Genomic DNA, 18941 nt, shown 5'->3' with positions numbered 1-18941 from the left:
GTTAAAATGTGTGTGATAATTTAAAATGTACTATGATTAGAGTGTACTACCTTAGATATTAATATTATGCCTGCTATGGTATGTTTACATTAAGAAGCTTTTAGCCAAAGGTGTGATCATTGAATATACTGCAATATTAAGTGGATAGAGATTGGTCAGGGCAGTGAGGGATTTCAGATTCGGCCATCAGATGGAGCCAGGAGGGAGGGTCCGTGTACCTTTTGATCGTCCCTTTTACCGTAAAAACCAGAAAACCAAAACACTCGTTTCTCGTTTTTCGTTTCTAATCCAAAACGGTAAAACGGAAGTTTTCTCGTTTTTTGTTTAGAACCAAAAAAGGAGACCAACTGACAACTTTTCACTCCGTTTAACCCTTTTGTGTGTTTTTCCATAAAACAAAAATACGAAGCGTAGCCGCTAAACCGGAAGTACGTAGATTTTCACAGTAAAATCCACGCAACTGTCTGCAATGACAGCGGTTACCAGGGTAACATGAGGAGAAAAGTTGATTAACGGATATAAATAAATAATCCGGGTCCGACGGGATGTGTTAGCAGCAGTAGTTTACTACACTCGCTGCTCTTTAAACCATAGATTTATCTAGGTCACTTATGTCAATTATGTTAGGCCGTCCTGGGTCCCCTCCTCTTCTCAATTTACACCAATTCTCTTGGCTCCGTCATTTGCTCGCACGGTTTTTCCTATCACAGCTATGCCGACGACACCCAACTAATTCTCTCCTTCTCCGACTCGGACACTCAGGTGGGTCAAATGTAGGTCAAATGTGTGATCTAAGGAAAATGACTTATGTGGCATTAAGACTAGAATATTTTATATATTTATATAATATTCTTTCTCTCTAGACAAGAACAATAAAGAGATTAATTAGTTTCTACCATGTCACTTAATGTGACCTGTGGAGCTGTGGGCAGATACCACCATCAGGCTAAAATTGGGTTGGGAACTATTGCAACAGACTACCTGCTCTTAAGCATGTTGGACACACCACCATGACGTGGTGTGTCCAACATTTATTTATATCCGTTAATCAACTTTTCTCCTCATGTTAACCTGGTAACCGCTGTCATTGCAGACAGTTGCGTGGATTTTACTGTGAAAATCTCTGTATTTCCGGTTTAGCGGCTACGCTAACAAAAGGGATAAACGGAGTGAAAAGTTGTCGGTTGGTCTCCTTTTTTGGTTCTAAACGAAAAACGAGAAAACGGCTGCCGACTTCCGTTTTACCGTTTTGGATTAGAAACGAAAAACGAGAAACAAGTGTTTTGGTTTTCTGGTTTTTACGGTAAAAGGGACGATCAAAAGGTACACGGACCGAGGAGATGGCCTTGAATGTGCAGCCAATCACATGCCATGGCAGCACAACAAACCCCGTGTCATTGGAAGAGCCGAGCCTCCTGTGAACCAATATTGATGGTCATATGAGACTGGACGAGGGGACATCTCTATTTCACAAATGATTATACCATTCATACCATATTTGATTTTGTAATTGTATTTCTTTTGTTAGTCAATTCTTTTTTAATTTTTAAACCCGAGCCAGTTGACTGTTGTTGACTTCTCGTCCCTTGCCGGTCCGCAGAGAGAACCTTTCAGAGAGGTTCAAACTCCACACTGACTATGCAAGTGTTGCATGCGTTTGGGAGTTCTGCCGCTTACGAGCAGAGAAATTAATGCTCCAAATAGTCTCTCTTCAGGTTCTGAGATGTCCTCTCTTTTACAAAATAATAAAGGATAGATTTCTTAGCAGCTACAAAAGCCCCTCTTCCAAACAATGAAGCCTCTCTTATATTTCAGCACGTCTTTCCTTTTAGTCAGCTCCATTTGATACCATTCATTTAATAAAGTTGAATCATCACTAAGCATGATTCCACCTGAGAGAAGAATCATTCCAGGTTTCTTCCTTTATAAGGAAGTTTCTCCTAAGTACACATGATAATAATTGATTAAGGCACTCAAGGGAATCATTTTAATGTTGTTCCACTTTGCAAACACAGGTTAATAGAAGAATTGATCCTAAAGGTCAGCTCTCCGCTCCTTCCTCAGATGAATTGCTTTGCTTTTCCCCACCTGATCGAAGAAAACAGACAAAATCACCCACACTATTTTTACACATTTCACTTTCAGGATTCTTCATATCCTGCCTTGTTTCTTTGAGTTATAGAACAAAAACTGGTCACACAAACAGCCACAGAGTTGGATCTATGCCCCAGAAATGTATATATTTAATGTAGGTCTATTGTTTTTAAACACCTGAAGTGTGTTTACCTAGTGGCTACAGTGTCAGCCCTGTGACATACGTAGGAATCCACTTGCGGGCTGCGGGGGATGCCAACTCGCCCAACTCATCCTCTGCTCGATCCTGTAAGGAAGGCAAGCAGAATGCATACATCCTTTCAACTTGATGGTTTACAAGGTTCAGTATTTGCTACAAGGAAGCAGCATGACTGTGTGTGACTCAAGATTGATCATGTAGAGATACTAGTCTCTCAACTACATCACGCGTATGAAGTCAAACATGCGCAAGTGTGCCACAGAAAAGTCTGCTGCTCTGTAGAGCTCCTTCATTACATTACATGTCATTTCAATCAGGAGAGACTCATTTAATAGTAATACAATAATTTATTACACAAGCATAAAATATGAATTGTGCAAGGTCTTTGGCGATTGGACTCCATCATGACGTACTATCCCCGAAGGCGGGGATAGTGAGGTCCAATAAGCCCAATCCCCAAAAGACATTTATTTTCTACGAATTAATAAATAAATACCGTAGCCACTGCCGTAGTGAAATTCCTAAGCAAACACCAAAAGTTAGTCATGACAGAAGTTACACTTGATGTCAAACCAGAGGTAAGAGATCTGGTGAGTCAAAGCCCAGAATAGAGGATGTCGCAATGGACTGCCGATCGCCCACCGGGTTTACCAGACTGAGACCTAGAAAGAAGATTACCTGGATGGGTCTTACGAAATCGGCCCCAGACCTTCAAACTTATGTCGCCTTGCTGGGACTTACGCACTCGGCCGGTGTTAACTCAGATTATTGAGAGTCTAACCCTCGGGCATGCAGGGACACGAGAGAAGATCCCCTGCTATATTGTGGGAAAGATTTAGTGCTGAAGCACCCAGCATGGGGAATACTGCTACATCGGCAACCACCCAACGAAAAGAGCTTTCCCGAACCCAACTCACCATCCTCGATGTTTGTGACTGTAGGGGTTGCCGCAGCTCAACATCCCATTAGTGGCAGGGATGAAGAGGAGATACCTTGGTTTATAGTTTAACGTAGCTGCCCCTAAATGAATGCCTTGCGGTTGGCAGGGAGGGATTGGCTCGCTCTCTGCCAGCTGTGAGCCTTACCCACTCACACCTGGGCACCTAATTACAAAGGAAGCGAGTCTTCCTGACTGAACTTGCGCTTAAGCTACATTTAGCGGACGCTTTTATCCAAAGCGACTTACAATAAGTGCATTTCAACTGTAGAGATACAAACTCAGAAGAACAAGTAAGAAAGTACACGTTTCATCAAATAAGCAGTTTCAAAACATGTTGTAGATAAGTATGTCTGACATTATGGCAATAAACGATTCCTTATTCCTGATACATGAAAGAACATTGTTATCAACACTGATGTGGCTGAGTACCCATTCTACTGACAACTCATCCGGAGGCCTTTAAGGTGAGATAACCCTCTCTGAAGCCTGGGTAGGAAGGCTCTTGAGTTATGTGCACCATTCTCCTTATTCACTGGCTGGAAACTCTGTTAAGAGAGCTGGTCACGGTTTTGGTGTGTCTCAGGGCACTGGGTGTCACATCCTGACACATATTCATGCTGTGTGCTCTGACAAAGTTCTGGTTTTCCCGATAATGGGGATGCGTTGTTGAATTACCTGCTCTGCTTGATGGTATTCACCGTGCTGCTCACACCCAGTGTTGAACATGTACTTCCCCAGACCGTGAGGCTGCAAAATAAGAATGGATTCACAGACGAGAAAATAATATATTTTTTAATGTAAAACAATTATATTTCTTTAAACTTTGATTTCATTTGAATAGCTCCAGCCACCAGCGGTAATAATAAGATTGTACTCGCCAAAGTAACGGCTGAGATCTCGGATGGGCAGTCGACAGGTTGAAAACAAGACAACGCTAAAACAGAGTAGCTTCCTCTTAGCTTGAAGATTATATCGAAAGTCAGTCACACTTAAAATTACCTGTAAACTGTGATGAAAGCAGATAAAGGCAAGATATAGGCAATGACTAATTGCCTGTTGTGAGGGTTCATAACTGGTCTGATCATCAGCCTGCCATTCTTAGCAATTAAAGTGAACCAAAAGTTGCAGAAAACTATGAGTCACCATTACTGCTTTTTGGTTGCAGCTCCACAGAGGGAATCTAGAGGAACTGAATTTAGAGCGATAGACAAATTATTGTAGATATAATAACCAATTATATACTTCAACTGAAAGCTGCAGATGATATAACTACTTGTAGATTATATTAAACTATCTACGCTACTACTTACTTGTCACGTTTTGGTTCTTCTTCCTGTTTTATTTTGTAGTTTTGTAGGTAACTTCACTTCCTGCCTTGTCCTGTGATTGCCTGATTGTTTCCACCTGCACCTCCCTAGTGTATTTAAGCCCTGTATGCCTGTTGTCCCCTGTCGCGTCATTGTTAAGTCAACCCGTCGCTGGTGCACGTCTTTCTGCTTTTGTTTGGATTAAACAGTAGTGATGGCAAAGTGAAGCTTTCTGAACCAGTGAAGCTTTCCAGCCAATTGTATCGGAAATAAGTTCATTCATTCAATGCATTGCAAACTCTATGACGACCTCTGCTGTTGAAAACTTGTAGTGCATGTTTCCAATAGCCTACCAGTATATTTTGGCCCAGTCTCTGTGGGTTGAACATAATTATGAAAAGTTGAACCGATAAATCATCTAATAAATACATGGATTCCTATTAGGGCTGTCAAAAATAGCGCGTTAACGACGTTAATTAGTTGTTTGTTGTTAATTACGTCAATTTTTTTAACACATTTCACGCATGCGCAGTGTGACAAATTATTCAGGTCCGGAAAGAACCTCTTCCTCTAGGAAATGCACTTCATCCTATACAACACATCCCTACAACCCTAATATATATATATATATATATATAGTATAGAGTTATATGTAAGCAATATAATTTAAAATACCAGCAAGTGCTTCCTACTGCATGTGCAGTTCATGGCAGTCAGGGACTGAATTGTTTGAATCCGGAATGTGGGAAGTGGGAAGTTATTTAGAGAGGAAAGGTCAGTGGGGCAGTGATTGTACATGTTTGTTATGACAGGATATTGAGGTGGTTGTGGACACATGGGATGGGGCATGAAATGATTGATTTTTAGTGAGATGCATCCATAATTTTCTTAATAATTTCACAATACAACTTTGCCTTCCTATTGCCAACCTTGTTAGAGGAAATCAAATTGAAGTGCTCCCACATCTTGGAGCAACCTCTTCGCCACAGGTTCCATTGTAAATTTGCTCTTTGCTACTCTCAACAACACTGACTTTGACTGTATAAAACAGACAAGCCTGAACCCTGTTTTGCACCTATTTGAATCAAATCAAAGCGGCCACGTGACTGTGCGCCCAAACGAAGCTTCGGACGTCACTGATGACATCACCGATGACGTCACTGTGAGCGGGACCGAAGCTTCGGACGTCACTGATCACGTGATCGGCAGCGAACGAACCAAGCACCGATACATTTGCTTCGCCTTGCACTGGTTCACATTTCGACACAAGCTTCAAAGCAGGAGGGTCGGAGGTAACAATACTATTAAACAGCACTTTGTGGAAACTCTGCGTTTGAGTCCTGCCTACCTTCAACCTGCACCAGCAGCACCCGTACCTGACATTACTACTTACCACTACACTACATTAATTAACCCAACCATCTAGACCAGTGGTCCTCAACTGGTGGGTCGCGGGCCGTTGCATGGGGGAAAAAAAATAATAAAAATAAAAAAAATCATGTGATTTTATTTTGAAGGGACTTTTTGTAATGCAGCGGAGTGGTGGGTGAGTGGTGGGTCCCGGAGCCAGACCAGTTGAGAACCACTGATCTAGACCATTATTGCCCCCGGTAACGACTCAGGCTACAGGGGAAGACGTGTATAACTGATGAATCCATAACCATGTATTCCGTGAAAGAGTATTCAAAGGAGAACTTACAGCATTTTTGACAAAGTTGCCCTTGTATCGGTGGTTGGAGTAGATGTACTCGCCAGCTGACTGCATCTCGCCATTCACCCATGAGCCCTTGTACACTGAGCCAGTTTCACTGTAATGGTAAGCGCCCTGTCCATGCCTGGGAAACCACATATCGTCAGCGGCTTCTAAAACTCCCATTCTCCTTTCCTCATGTGAATGGATATTGTAATGTACAGGTCAAAAGACGCTGATGATGAAAGTTTGGACTTTTTTTTTTTATATTTTCAGTTGTAAGCAGTGACGGCATTCAATTTATAAATAGATTCCGTAGTATAGTATTTTAATCCTGTTAATCCTGCTATTTTCTACTGCAGTAATTTAATATAAATCATATTTTCATGCAGTCCTCTGCATCATGCGTTTTAATCAAGAAAGCAAAGGAATGTGTGCTTTCTGAAATGAAAATGACAAACATGTTAGAACTGTAGTTATACCTGACATGATGGAGCCATTCTCCATCATACGTGTCTCTGTTGGGGTAAGTGTAGACGCCATGTCCGTGTCTCAGGTCCTCAACCCACGACCCTGACAGACAACAAGGACAGTTTGTTTCTAAAGTCTACGTTTAAAAGATGTTGGTAGCCTCCCTGCACACAACAAAGATAAAGAGTTTCTTGTACCTTCATATTTAGAGCCATCTGGGTAGTAGAAGGCACCCTGTCCATGTTTCTTGTTCTGCCAATAGTCCCCCACATATCTTGCCCCATTCTTGAAGAAATATGTCCCCTATTAGACAAAACAGTCAAAGAAGAGATAAATAGAGTAGTCAATAGACTATTCTTTTCCATGTAACATGATGTAAAGCTGTAGGGTAATAACATAAATACTATCATAGGCTGAATAATTACCTATACATACAACAAAAACGAATTCAGAGCTGCTTTAATAACATTGTAGACTTTGCATCAGTATAATCAGAACATTGTACTCTTCTCACACTAAAATATGTCCTTCACGTGTGGTCTAATTGATGTGGATGCTGGCAGCGTAGGTCTGCACAACCCAACGTTTTCTGTAGCTACGTACGTGCTTGTATTCATGTCACGTGACATTGCTTTGTGTGTTTGCGTGTGTGGAGCTGTGGCCTCCAAAGACCCCTCCGTAGCTCACCTACCTACCTGTCCGTGCCTCGAGCCCTTCTCATACCGTCCCTGATAAACGTCTCCGTTGGGGAGCACAGCTTTGCCGACTCCGTGCCTCTCTCCCGCTTCATTCCGGTCCCCTTCATACTCCTGCCGGTGAAACCAACCATAGAAGACACAGGTGAAGAGACAGATGAAGAGACACGACGAGCACGTTAGCTTCAGCCAGGCAACAGCGAACAGAGGATTTCCCCTCACCCCCAGTTTACTGCGCTCATCGTCAAACTCATCGGACCCGACATCCGACATGGCTCCTATACAGGTGTGGACGATGTAAATTCAGGTTAAGCTAACGTCAGTTAACGTGAAATCGGCAGTCCTCAGTGTGCTCTTGTCAGTTTACGGTTGCCGTGACAGCGGTCAATTCCACGTGACCACGATCTGTGGCTGGCGTTACCCGGTTAACTCGAGAGAAGCAAACACCTGACGGTGTTTTTTAGCAACTCTTGATGAGATTAGTGGCTCTGACAACATTCTGCTCCTGACTTTCTGAATGAAAGGTGCATTACAGATGAACATTGATAACACCCGTTCTGTGGCTGCCTCGTGCCATGACACCTCACTTAGTTGTAGCTTGTGGCACAGAGCTCGAAGGCTTGAAATGGTGTAAATACGAATAGGACAAATATTGTTTATCTTTAATCCTTCATGTTTATGTTTAGATTTAATATAAAAGGCTGAATACACATTTTCCCTCCCCTTCTTTACACATTTGCCCTCCCCTTCTTTACGCATGCAGGGGCGGTTCTGCATTGAATGGCACCCAGGGCGAGACTCCATTTGAGCGTGCCCCGCCCCCCCCACCATAAAAAAGTTCACAAAATTCTGCAGTTCTATATTTTTATTTATAATTTTTTTTATTTTAACATAAGTGAGAGAAAATTACATTAGAAAAACGCACACAACAGAATCCAGTTACTGTTGCAATTACAACAGGAAACACACATTTTACACATTTGCACAAAATATGTCAGTATAAGTTATCAGAACTTAAATGAATATACACTATATCCATAAATCTGCCAAAAATATATACAATCATATATATATATATATATATATATATATATATATATATATATATAATGTAACACGAGCAGAGAGAATGAGAACAATATACAAATAAATTTAAGAATAAATATTGTAAATAGCACAAGTTTCCCCACCAATTAATTTTAGCCCTTCATTCATGACACATGTGTAATCATACAGAGAGAGAACATAGTTGCATACCTACATCTTTTGCTCGTTTCTCCTCTTCTTTTCTTTTCTTTCTATAGTGGGAACATGATGGCTTTAACCTTTTTCTGTCCATCTCTGTTTTTATTTTCCACTGACTCGACAAGCAACAGATTTCCCATCCCCCCAACACTGTCAGTCACGACCAGAAGTCAAGACTAAACCAATTAACCTTGGTGACACGTAATCGTTTTGTATTACCAATTTGTATTGGCCATTTCACACAATTCATAAAAAACAAAAATGTGCAGGAACTATAGGCCTGCATTTATCATTATTGAAATGTACGTTATTTGGAAGAAAGTCGGGGTGTGACTGACTTTAGGATTTTTTTTTTTTCAAGTGCTCGTGCCGTCCCCCATGAGCCATGAAAAAATGCCGCCCCGGGCTGCTGCCCGGTTCGCTCGTGCCCAGAACTGCCACTGCCTGCATGCTTTTACTGGTCATCCCTTTTTCACATAAGGGACTTGAGGGTAATTTCCTTAGGCCAAGTCAGCATCTAATGCTGCCGAACAGAAGGGTTCATATAAAGGTTCCAAAATGTCTGCCAGACAGTCTCAAACACTCGACGATGTGACAGTGGAAAAGTAAGCAGTTGGTCTCCCATTGACCCAAATACTTCATCCCCAGAAACATATGGACATACATAAGTGTTTGAACGTACTTATCCGTTTATATTGGCAATTCTCGCTTGTAAATTTTCATCTTGTTTTACAATATCTTTATCAATATCAATTTTATTGTTATGTTTCATTCTTCTATTGCACCAATTCAAATTCATCTATGTGTAACATATGTGGCAATGAATGGCTTCGTATTCTGAAATAAAACCTGGAACATGGAAATTGTCTTAGCGGTTGGTGCATGACAGAAGACAGTACAATAATGATGACATGCGAATGAGATAAAAATAAAATAAAAGTATAATAAAATATATGCTATGGGTTAGTACACTAAACACTAAAGCTAAAGCTATGGGTTAGTAAGTTAGAGGTGATAAGATAAAATTAGAAATAAAAATAAAGATAAAGTGCACCAGCTAAACAAAGTGACGAGTGACAAGTGAAAGTGACAAAGTGAATGAATGAACATGGGAGTCAGAGTCAGTCAGGGGGGGCCCCGGCCTCTGTTGATGAGCCCGACTGCCGAAGGGAACAAACTGTTTGTGGGGAGGGAGGTCTTAGTCCTGATGGACCTCAGCCTCCTGCCTGATGGAAGGGGCACAAACAGTTCATGTCCGGGCTGGGAGGGGTCGGCTACAATCTTTCTGGCCCGCTTCAAAGTCCTGGAAGCAAACAAGTCCTGGAGAGACGGAAGATTGCAGCCAATCACCCTCTCTGCAGAGCGGATGACACGCTGCAGCCTGCCCTTGTCCTTGGTTGTGGCTGCAGCGTACCACACGGTGATGGAGGAGCAGAGGATGGATTCGATGATGGCCGTGTAGAAGTGTACCATCATCGTCTTTGGCAGGTTGAATTTCTTCAGCTGCCTCAGGAAGAACATCCTTTGCTGAGCCTTTTTCGTGATGGAGCTGATGTTCAGCTCCCACTTGAGGTCCTGCGTGATGGTGGAGCGCAGGAAACGGAGTCCACAGTGGTAACGGGGGAGTCACACAAGGTGAGGGGGGAAGGTGGGGCTGCGATCTTCCTGAAGTCCACGACCATCTCCACGGTCTTCAGGGCGTTAAGCTCCAGGTGGTTCTCGCTGCACCACGTCACCAGGTGGTCAGACTCCCACCTGTAGGCGGACTCATCCCCACCAGAGATCAGTCCAATGAGAGTGGTGTCATCAGCAAACTTCAGGAGCTTGACGGACTGGTGACTGGAGGTGCAGCTGTTTGTGTACAGGGAGAAGAGCAGAGGGGAAAGAACGCAGCCTTGGGGGGAACCGGTGCTGATGGACCGAGAGGCAGAGACGTGTTTCCCCAGCTTCACGTGCTGCTTCCTGTCGGACAGGAAGTCAGTGATCCACTTGTAGGTGGAGTCTGGCACGTGCAGCTGAGAGAGTTTGTCCTGCAGCAGAGACGGGATGATGGTGTTGAAGGCAGAGCTGAAGTCCACAAATAGGATCCTGGCGTAGGTTCCTGGGGAGTCCAGATGTGGAGGATGAAGTGGAGGGCCATGTTGACAGCATCGTCTACAGACCTGTTGGCTCTGTAGGCGAACTGCAGGGGGTCCAGGAGGGGGTCAGTGAGGGACTTAAGGTGGGACAGGACTATCTGTTCAAAGGACTTCATGACTACAGAGGTCAGTGCGACGGGCCTGTAGTCATTCAGTCCTGTGATCCTGGGCTTCTTGGGAACAGGGATGATGGTGGAGGCCTTGAAGCAGGCTGGGACCTGGCATGTCACCAAGGAGGTGTTGAAGATGGCGGTGAACATAGGAGACAGCTGGTCAGCACAATGCTTCAGGGTGTGGGGCGAGACTGAGTCCGGACCGGCTGCTTTCCGGGGGTTTTGTCTTTTGAAGAGCCGATTGACGTCACTCTCCAAGACAGAGAGGGGCAGTGGGGGAGGGGAGAGTAGTCCAAAGGTGTGAGCACCTGATGGGTCGGGGGAGGTGGTGGAGTTGTGGGGGATGGAGTCAGGACATTGTCTTTCAAATCTGCAGTAGAACTCATTCAGCTCATCTGCCAGGCGGGGGTCATTCATGGAGTGGGGGTTTTTCGGCTTGTAGTTTGTGAGGTGTTTAACCCTCCCGTTGTCCTCCCATCCTCCAGCAGTCGCACGCACGTACGTACGTACGCGCTTACGTCACGCGTTCAGCCATCATACAACCCCGCCCTCCGGTAGTCGCACGTACGTACGCGCTTACGTCACGCGTTCAGCCATCATACAACCCCGCCCTCCGGTAGTCGCACGTACGTACGCGCTTACGTCACGCGTTCAGCCATCACACACCCCCGCCCTCCGGCAGTCGCACGTATGAACGTACGCACGCACGTACGTACGCGCTTACGTCACGCGTTCAGCCATCATACAACCCCGCCCTCCGGCAGTCGCACGTACGTACGCGCTTACGTCACGCGTTCAGCCTTCACCTCTCTGTGCAAGACTATTATGGCCCTTTCGCAATACCTGAGACGGCGAGAACGGACTTGCGTTCCCGCGAGAATACACTCGGGAGGTTCGGGGCGGGGGGGGGGGGGGGGACGGTCATTTCCGCCATTGGAACAGCAGCTGACTTGATGACGTCACCACGTCAGCTGGTCTTGCTAATACGCTTTAATTTAGTTTTTGATTTAAATATTTTACTATTAACAAGCTTTTGTCTCATTTTTTGTCTCAGAAATTGTATATATAAGCCGTCGTAAAATAGATAGCTTTATCAAGGAGGTTGTAACAAAAAATAAACTATTATACTAAAATATTTTAATGCACACACACACACACACACACACACACCTACCGTTTGTCTTGTTACTCATCAAGAGGCTGATAATCAGCGTAGTGGTCCTCGTGCAGCAAGCCGCTGACCGCACATCAAAGATCTTACAGAGTACAATAATCCATATGTGGATTTTTTTATTCATTATTTTTACAAGTCAGAGCTTCAGATTTTCTTTGAAGCTCTTCCGCCAGTTTAGACTCTCGAGCGCGGTGCTCACCTCGTGTCCTTTAATTAAAACATTGTTAGTTTTAATGCACAACGATGGACAATAAACAAGCTGCGCTCTGCGCATACAGACAATACGTATGTACAAAAGTTACATGTAAACATGAAGTTATGAATCTAAACAAACAGACGGTGAACAACCTCCGTCTCTGACACCACGTTAGAAAACGTACCAAGACTCGTCGTGGTACAGCTCGACGAGTCTCACGTATAAACCGCTACGGAGACGCGAAAACGACCGGCGGAGCATTTCACAGCAGACTCGACGAAAACAGGCCGCTCTCCGCGGGCTGCGAGATGATCAGCTGACCTCCCGGCGCTGGAGGGTGTCCGTTATGACGGTCCGTTATGTCCGCTACACGTCCACGGGGCAGATTGTTACGTTAAAGGCTGTTGACAAACGTTTGCTTTAACAACTAACTTTAGTCATAAAATTACATAACGTTACTTAAATAAAGTAGTATTTATAAAACTCGGACTGTGTGTTTATTTTCCTCCGTCGGTCGTTGTCGCCTGCCGCTTAGGTTGAAATGCATTCTGGGATATTTGGCTCTCACAACAACAGGCGAGCCTGCTCCGATGCATTGTGGGTACAATGGAGGGGGCGCGAGTCGCGTATTATGACCGCGTTCGTGTCGACGAGGAAGACTCATTTAGAATTTCACGTTAAACGGTGCAACTTTTACTATAGTAAGCAAACTATATATATATATGTATGTATGTATGTATCCGTCAAGTATTTGTGTAAATGTGAATAAAGACAATGCAGATTGGTGTGTACATCCATTGTGTTTTTATTACGTCAAGCATTCAGCCTTCACCCCCGCCCTCCGTTAGTAGTAGCACGCACGCACGCGCGCGTTCAGCCGTCACCCCCCTCCACGCCTTGTCGTCCTCGCGTCCTCCAATAGTCGCAGGTGCGCGCCGCGCCTCCGTCGTCGCCGCCGTCGTCGTCTCCGCGCCCCCCGCCTCCGTCGCTCGAGACACGCCGGTCGGCGCAGGCGGGGCAGAACGCGCGCGAGCAGCCCCGGCAGATGTACCTCCTGCACGCGCAGCAGACGGTGTGCGTCTTGCTGTCCTTCTTCGACGGGCAAATCTGACACCTCTTCCTCTTGCTCGCCACCCTGGACAGAGCCGAGGCGACGGCCGCCGCCCGCGTTTCCGGCTCCCGTTCCGCCTCCGGCGCCGCCTCGGCTCGATCGCGCGCCCTCCGGGCGGCCCGCACGACCGCCGCGGACGCTTCCGTGCGGGGGAGACACGCCCTCCTCTCGACGAGCGGCGTCACGAGCTCTTTTCCGAGCCGCTCGAGGAAGAACCTGCGCTTGCTCCGCTTGCCGGACATCCAGTCGGGACGGACCTCTCGCCATATCACGAAGGCGTTGTAGGCGGACACGTCGACGACGTTGTGGAACACGACCAGGGGCCAGCGGGCCGTCATCCTCCTGCAGCTGTACGTGCCGATCACCTTGTCCAGGTTGTCCACGCCTCCCTTGTTGCGGTTGTAGTCCAGGATGATCGCGGGCTTCCCGTCCGGGCGGTCGCCGACCTCGGCCTCGGCGTGCCGCGTGCTCATGAGCACCACGTTGCGGTTTTTCTTGGGCACGTAGGACACCAGGGCCGTGGTGGGCGTGAACGCAAACATCGAAGAGAACACCGCCCTGTCCCTCGTCGCCAGCAGAGCGGGCGGAAGCTCGGGCTTGTTCTTTCGAACCGTGCCGACCACGGTGATCCCCCTGGCCAGGAGCCGGCGCGCCAGCTCGTAGGACGTGAAGTAATTGTCGCACGTCACGTTGCGACCCGCCAGGCCCTCCGTGACGTCGAGCACGACCCTCATCCCCAGGTTCCTCTCGGGGCCGCCGCCGCCCGTCGTCGGCTTGCCGGTGTACACTTGCATCTTCCACGCGTAGCTGGATCTGGCGTCGCACGCCACCCACGTCTTGATTCCGTATTTCGCCGGCTTGCTCGGCATGTACTGCCTGAAGGGGCACCGCCCTTGGCGGCGGGGGGTTACGAGGAGAGAGAGAGAGAGAGAGAGAGAGAGAGAGAGAGAGAGAGACAAGACAGAGAGCGTCGTCATCATCATCATCATCGGCATTGTCTTTTCGCGAATCTTTACAAGAAAATAAAAAAAAGCCCCTCCGCCGCAGCCGCCGCTTACCTCTGAACGGAACCAGCTGCTCGTCCACGGTCACCTCGGGCCCCGGGTTGTAGAGGAGCGGCAGTCGGAGCACCCACGCGTCCCACACGTCTCGCACGGCCGCCAGTTTGTCGCTCGCTCGTCGCTCGCGCCTCGTCTCGCGGTCGTCGAATCGCAACAGTGTCGAGTACGCGTGAAAGTCCTTCAGCGGCATCGTGGCGCGGAAAATGGCCCTTCCGCTCTCCGCGTCCCACAGACTGGCGGCGGCCTCCCCTCTGGACCTGTACACGCCCGCCAGGATCAGGAGGCCCACGTAGGCGCGCAGGTCGACCCGGTCCATGCCTTTCCAGTCGTCCCCGTATCTTCTGCGACCTTCGAGGTTGGTCATCTCCAGGACAATGTCTTCTATCGCGGGCGTCACAAACAGCCGGAACGTCGAGGCGATGTCGGTGGCGCGGGACGCCGCTTCCTCCGTGGGCCCGGGGGTCGGCGGACCCGGCCGACTCTGCTCGACGGTCGCGCCCCGTCTGCCGTGCGCCGTCGAGGACCACGTCAGTTCGCCGTTTTTGGACGGAAAGGTGCAGGTCTCGGGTCTTTCGCCCACGGCGCGGTCTTCTTCTTCTTCTTCTTCTCCTCCTTCTTCTTCTCCTTCTTCTTCTTCTTCTTCTCCTTCCTCCTCCTCCTCCTCCTCCAAAGACAAAGCTTCGTTCTCCGGGTTGTATTCTTCGCCGTCGTCGCCGTCGTCGTCGTCGCCGTCGTCGTCGTCGTCGTCGTCGTCGTCGTCTTCTTCTTCCCCTCGTAGCTCTCGTTCTTTGTTGTCAGCCGCGGTCGAAGCCTCTCCCTCTCCCATGTCAGAGTAGTGGTAGACCTTTCGCGGCTCCACCGGATCTGCGAAAAGACGTTCGAGGAGCTCGAGCGCGGTCGGCGTCGCGGCAGTCATGACTTCGGGCCCTTTCGGGGAGACGAGTGTTTCGCGCGTCGCCTCGCCCGACTTTATCACGCGACGTTAGTATCGCCTCTCTCGCCGACCCGTTCTGTCTCTTCTGTCTGTCTCTTCTGTCACCTACACGCACGCACGCACACACACACACACACACACACAAATCCAGCACCTCGGACAGATCTGCGAGCGCGCGAGGAGAGAGAGAGAGAAATTCCAGCACCTCGGACAGAGGCCCCCGAGTCCCCCACCCCCTGAAGCTCTATCTGCGAGCGCGCGAGGAGAGAGAGAGAGAGAAATTCCAGCACCTCGGACAGAGGCCCCCGAGTCCCCCTCCCCCTGAAGCTCTATCTGCGAGCGCGCGAGGAGAGAGAGAGAGAAATTCCAGCACCTCGGACAGAGGCCCCCGCGTCCCCCACCCCCTGAAGCTCTATCTGCGAGCGCGCGAGGAGAGAGAGAGAGAGAGAAATTCCAGCACCTCGGACAGAGGCCCCCGCGTCCCACACCCCCTGAAGCTCTATCTGCGAGCGCGCGAGGAGAGAGAGAGATAGAGAGACATGTATACTTTCATGATTCTTACCAAGAGTTTTGCACAAACTCCTCCTTGGTCACCCGCCAGCGCAGCCAGCGCAGGCAAACGCGCGGACAGAGAGTCAGGGGGAGGGGGGGGGGGGGGTGGCGTCTGTCCGAGGTGCTGGAATTTCTCTCTCGCTCTCTCTCTCTCGCTCTCTCTCTCTCTCTCTCTCTGCCCCGGTCGGCCGATGTCTCTAGCGCGCCACCGTCGCGTTCATGTCCTCGTACACGTCGTCGAGGGGGAACCGCTGCAGCTTCTTCCTCTCCTGCCGCTGCCGCCACCGCCGCAGCGCTTCCTTCGACATCCTGCACGCCTGTGTCGGAAACGAACGCGTTAGTCATTGCGGCGTCGCGAGGCTTTTTTTTTTGGTCGGGCGCCTACCTTCAGGAGCGTCCACGCGAAGCACCACGCGATGACGACGACGACCAGGACAACAAAGGCGCAGGTCGCCAGTGTCGTAGGGGGGGTGTCATCCCATAGCTCGTCTCGACACCTCTCGCCTGTCGCGGACGAGAGAGAGAGAGAGAGAGAGAGAGAGAGAGAGAGAGAGAGAGAGAGAGAGAGAGAGAGAGAGCGGGTCATTCGCTCGGCCTCGACGCGATGTCCTGTTTCGCGCGCGTGCAATATTTTTGCTCACCCGGCGACGACGGCTGCGGCACGACCAGGAACACCGACCCCGTGCCCGGCAACTCCACGGGTCGCCGTTGGCGATCGTATTTCAAATACACACACTCGTACCGCCCCGCGTCGGCGGGAGTCACGGGGTCGATGACGACGTCCACGTCCGGAAACGTTTCGCTGCACCGAAGTCTGCCTCGGTATTCGGGGGCGACGGTGCCGCCGCCCGGCTGGTCGTCTTTGAACAGGACCCTTACGTCGCCGCGGCCGCCGGCGCCGCGACCCGTCATCAGACTCAGGTACTCGGGCTTCGGATGGGAAGATCGGCACCGGACGGTCACGGCTTCTCCGGGCTCCCTCCACACCGCTTCGTCGGGCCCTGCGACGATTTAAAAAAAAAAACCACGCCCCAAATCATTTCGCCTCGCCTCGCCCGCACACACACACACACACACACACACAGAAACAAGCACGCGACGCTCACCGGGACCGCGCGGGGCCGCCGCGCAGGAGAGGCACAGGGTCGCCGCCGCGAGGCTCAGGTAGAAAGTCGACATGTCGGCAGAGCGCTTCCCGGCGTCGAGGCGATCCGTGAGTAGCACGCGACCGTTTCCGCGTGCGCATTCGTTAGTATGTCACCGACATCGATGTCATCGGCCACACGAACCCCGACCGAGGGTACGCGAACCGAGGTGGCCACCGCGAATTAAATTGTCACAAGCGGCCCCTCAAATCTTGTGCCATACGCTACACGACAAGGCAACGACACGTGGAGATTGGTTTTAACCTTTTATTTTATTTCACACACATACGCACGCACGCACGCACACGGACTCCAAAGTCGCAGCGACGGGGACGGGTGCTCGTTTACGTGGAAAACACGTGTCGCACGAGGGTCCGGGTGCTCCTTCGCGTCACGCGAAAGCGACGGTGAGAAGTGGCCGCCCGCTCGCTCCCTCGCTTCGTCTTCAGGGCGCGACGGTCGGCCGCATGTCCTCGTAAACGGCGTCGTCGGGCCGCCGGGCGCGCTCGGCCGTTCGGCACATCCGGGTCTGCGGACGCACGCACGCACGCGCACACACACACACACACACAGGAACGGTTGTTGTTGTGAGGGATTGAGAAAAGCTTGCACGCGCACACACACACAGACCACTCGGACTACGCGGCTACCTCGTGGATGATCCACGCGAGGAGCCCTATGACGACGGCGGTTCCCAGAAGCAGCGCGCCGACGCAGGTCACGTTCGCCACCAGGGCCGCCAAGCCGTCGCCCCAGCTCGCCGTACCTGTCGTCGTCGTCGTCGTCGTCGTCGGGAACAGCAAATGAAATACAAATAAAATGCGTTTAGCCCGCGGCGCGTTTAGCTAGCCTGCGTTACACCCCCCGCAGCCCTTTTGGGAAACTTGCGTGAATGTTGAGAAGGAGGAGGGCCAGCCGCCACCACCAGGAGCACCGACCCGGTTCCCCGCTGGTCCAAGGACAGGTCGAACCCAGGCTCGCGCCCCGAGTAAAAGCACCAGTACTGGCCCGTGTCTTCGGCGATCAGGTTCTCGATGACGGCCTCCGAGTCCGGGAACGTCCCGCTGAACCGAAGTCTTCCGCCGACGACGGCGTCGACCATGACCTTTCTCGGCGAGGCGCCCCGGGCCGCGAGCGTGAAGGTCTCGTCGCCGACGCTCTTGACCAGCCTCAGGGACCTCGGGCTCGCTCCGACAACAGCTCGGCACCGGATGGACACAGTTCCTCCGAGGTCTCTGCGCACCGCTCTGCCGCGCCCCGCGTAGGAAACCGCCGAAAAGGGCACGCGCGGGTCACTCTGCGGGACTGCGACGGCGAGACACAAGGCGGTCGCTAGCTTCAGATAGAAAGCCATCGTCACCGGCTGGCGTCTGTGGGTCGGAGCCGCTACTTATATTCCCGCGGCGGCCTTTCCCCCCCCCCCCCCCCCCTTCTTCCTTTTCCTCCAACCGACCTCTGCAGAGGGTGTGTGTGTGTGTGTGTGTGTGGGGGGGGGGGGTGCTGTACAGGAGGCGAGGGACCTCGGTGGACAGGTAGGCGGCGGCGGGGTTCGACACTCCGATCTGCATCTGCCAAGCCGCTTGTTCCTCCCTCGCTCTGAGAGAAAAGCACTCGGCGAGATCGCGACTCTTTGCAGTCGTCCTGGCTCCCAGATGGCGGAACGAGCTCTGCGACATGAGGCGTCGGGACTGCGGAGGGCCTCTACGTCTTCCGCGGGAAAAGTCGAGACGCACCTTTTCAGACCTCGACTAAAACACTAGCGGACCGTAGCACTGACAAATGGTAGCACTTGAATTGGACTCGTAATGGCACTGTTCTGTAACGTGTTTTCAAACTGCTTATTTGATGAAAAATGTACGCTCACTCTATGTGAAAA

The 18941-nt window shown here is 49.9% G+C and overlaps 3 protein-coding genes across 4 annotated transcripts; all 3 read right to left on the bottom strand.

Annotated features, from left to right (window-relative positions):
- Positions 1-1970: 1970 nt before the first annotated feature.
- Positions 1971-7841, bottom strand: rsph1 (radial spoke head component 1). Its single transcript, XM_037462835.2, has 8 exons — positions 7619-7841; positions 7397-7510; positions 6899-7004; positions 6713-6803; positions 6240-6375; positions 3909-3980; positions 2287-2380; positions 1971-2088 (listed from the first exon to the last, which is right to left on the bottom strand). Exons 1-7 carry the CDS (start codon positions 7667-7669, stop codon positions 2294-2296), a joined length of 657 nt encoding a protein of 218 aa, XP_037318732.2. The 5' UTR covers positions 7670-7841; the 3' UTR covers positions 1971-2088; positions 2287-2293.
- A 4407-nt stretch (positions 7842-12248) lies between these two features.
- On the bottom strand, positions 12249-15350 carry LOC119206505 (piggyBac transposable element-derived protein 4-like). The gene is made up of 3 exons (XM_062560236.1): positions 15279-15350; positions 14432-14915; positions 12249-14265 (listed from the first exon to the last, which is right to left on the bottom strand). The coding sequence occupies exons 1-3, from the start codon at positions 15348-15350 to the stop codon at positions 13136-13138; spliced, it is 1686 nt and encodes a 561-aa protein (XP_062416220.1). The 3' UTR covers positions 12249-13135.
- Positions 15351-16058: 708 nt separating this feature from the next.
- LOC119206514 (uncharacterized) lies at positions 16059-18478 on the bottom strand. Of its 2 annotated transcripts, XM_062560126.1 has the most exons (5): positions 17716-18478; positions 17027-17594; positions 16562-16921; positions 16306-16424; positions 16059-16237 (listed from the first exon to the last, which is right to left on the bottom strand). In XM_062560126.1, exons 2-5 carry the CDS (start codon positions 17097-17099, stop codon positions 16118-16120), a joined length of 672 nt encoding a protein of 223 aa, XP_062416110.1. In that variant the 5' UTR covers positions 17100-17594; positions 17716-18478; the 3' UTR covers positions 16059-16117. The 2 variants fall into 2 exon arrangements, with proteins under 2 accessions (XP_062416110.1, XP_062416109.1); XM_062560125.1 differs by lacking the exon at positions 17716-18478 and having other exon boundaries at positions 17027-17684.
- Between the last annotated feature and the right edge of the window lie 463 nt (positions 18479-18941).

Source organism: Pungitius pungitius, chromosome 21 (genome assembly GCF_949316345.1).
Source record: "Pungitius pungitius chromosome 21, fPunPun2.1, whole genome shotgun sequence".
In the NCBI taxonomy this organism is placed as follows: Eukaryota; Metazoa; Chordata; class Actinopteri; order Perciformes; family Gasterosteidae; genus Pungitius; species Pungitius pungitius.
This window is presented reverse-complemented; position numbering and strand designations above follow the sequence as displayed.

Excerpts from the sequence above, each read along its gene's own strand:
- rsph1 (XM_037462835.2), bottom strand. The coding sequence starts at position 7,669 with ATGTCGGATGTCGGGTCCGATGAGTTTGACGATGAGCGCAGTAAACTG. Across the intron at positions 7,511-7,618 it reads ATGAGCGCAGTAAACTGGGG|GAGTATGAAGGGGACCGGAA; the intron begins GTGAGGGGAAAT and ends TTTCACCGGCAG. Across the intron at positions 6,804-6,898 it reads AGATGGCTCTAAATATGAAG|GGTCGTGGGTTGAGGACCTG; the intron begins GTACAAGAAACT and ends GTTGTCTGTCAG.
- LOC119206505 (XM_062560236.1), bottom strand. The coding sequence starts at position 15,350 with ATGACTGCCGCGACGCCGACCGCGCTCGAGCTCCTCGAACGTCTTTTC. Across the intron at positions 14,916-15,278 it reads ATCCGGTGGAGCCGCGAAAG|AGTCGGCCGGGTCCGCCGAC; the intron begins GTCTACCACTAC and ends ACCGTCGAGCAG. Across the intron at positions 14,266-14,431 it reads GCAGCTGGTTCCGTTCAGAG|GGCGGTGCCCCTTCAGGCAG; the intron begins GTAAGCGGCGGC and ends CCCGCCGCCAAG.
- LOC119206514 (XM_062560126.1), bottom strand. The coding sequence starts at position 17,099 with ATGTCGACTTTCTACCTGAGCCTCGCGGCGGCGACCCTGTGCCTCTCC. Across the intron at positions 16,922-17,026 it reads GGCGGCCCCGCGCGGTCCCG|GGCCCGACGAAGCGGTGTGG; the intron begins GTGAGCGTCGCG and ends AAATCGTCGCAG. Across the intron at positions 16,238-16,305 it reads TCGCGTGGACGCTCCTGAAG|GCGTGCAGGATGTCGAAGGA; the intron begins GTAGGCGCCCGA and ends TTTCCGACACAG.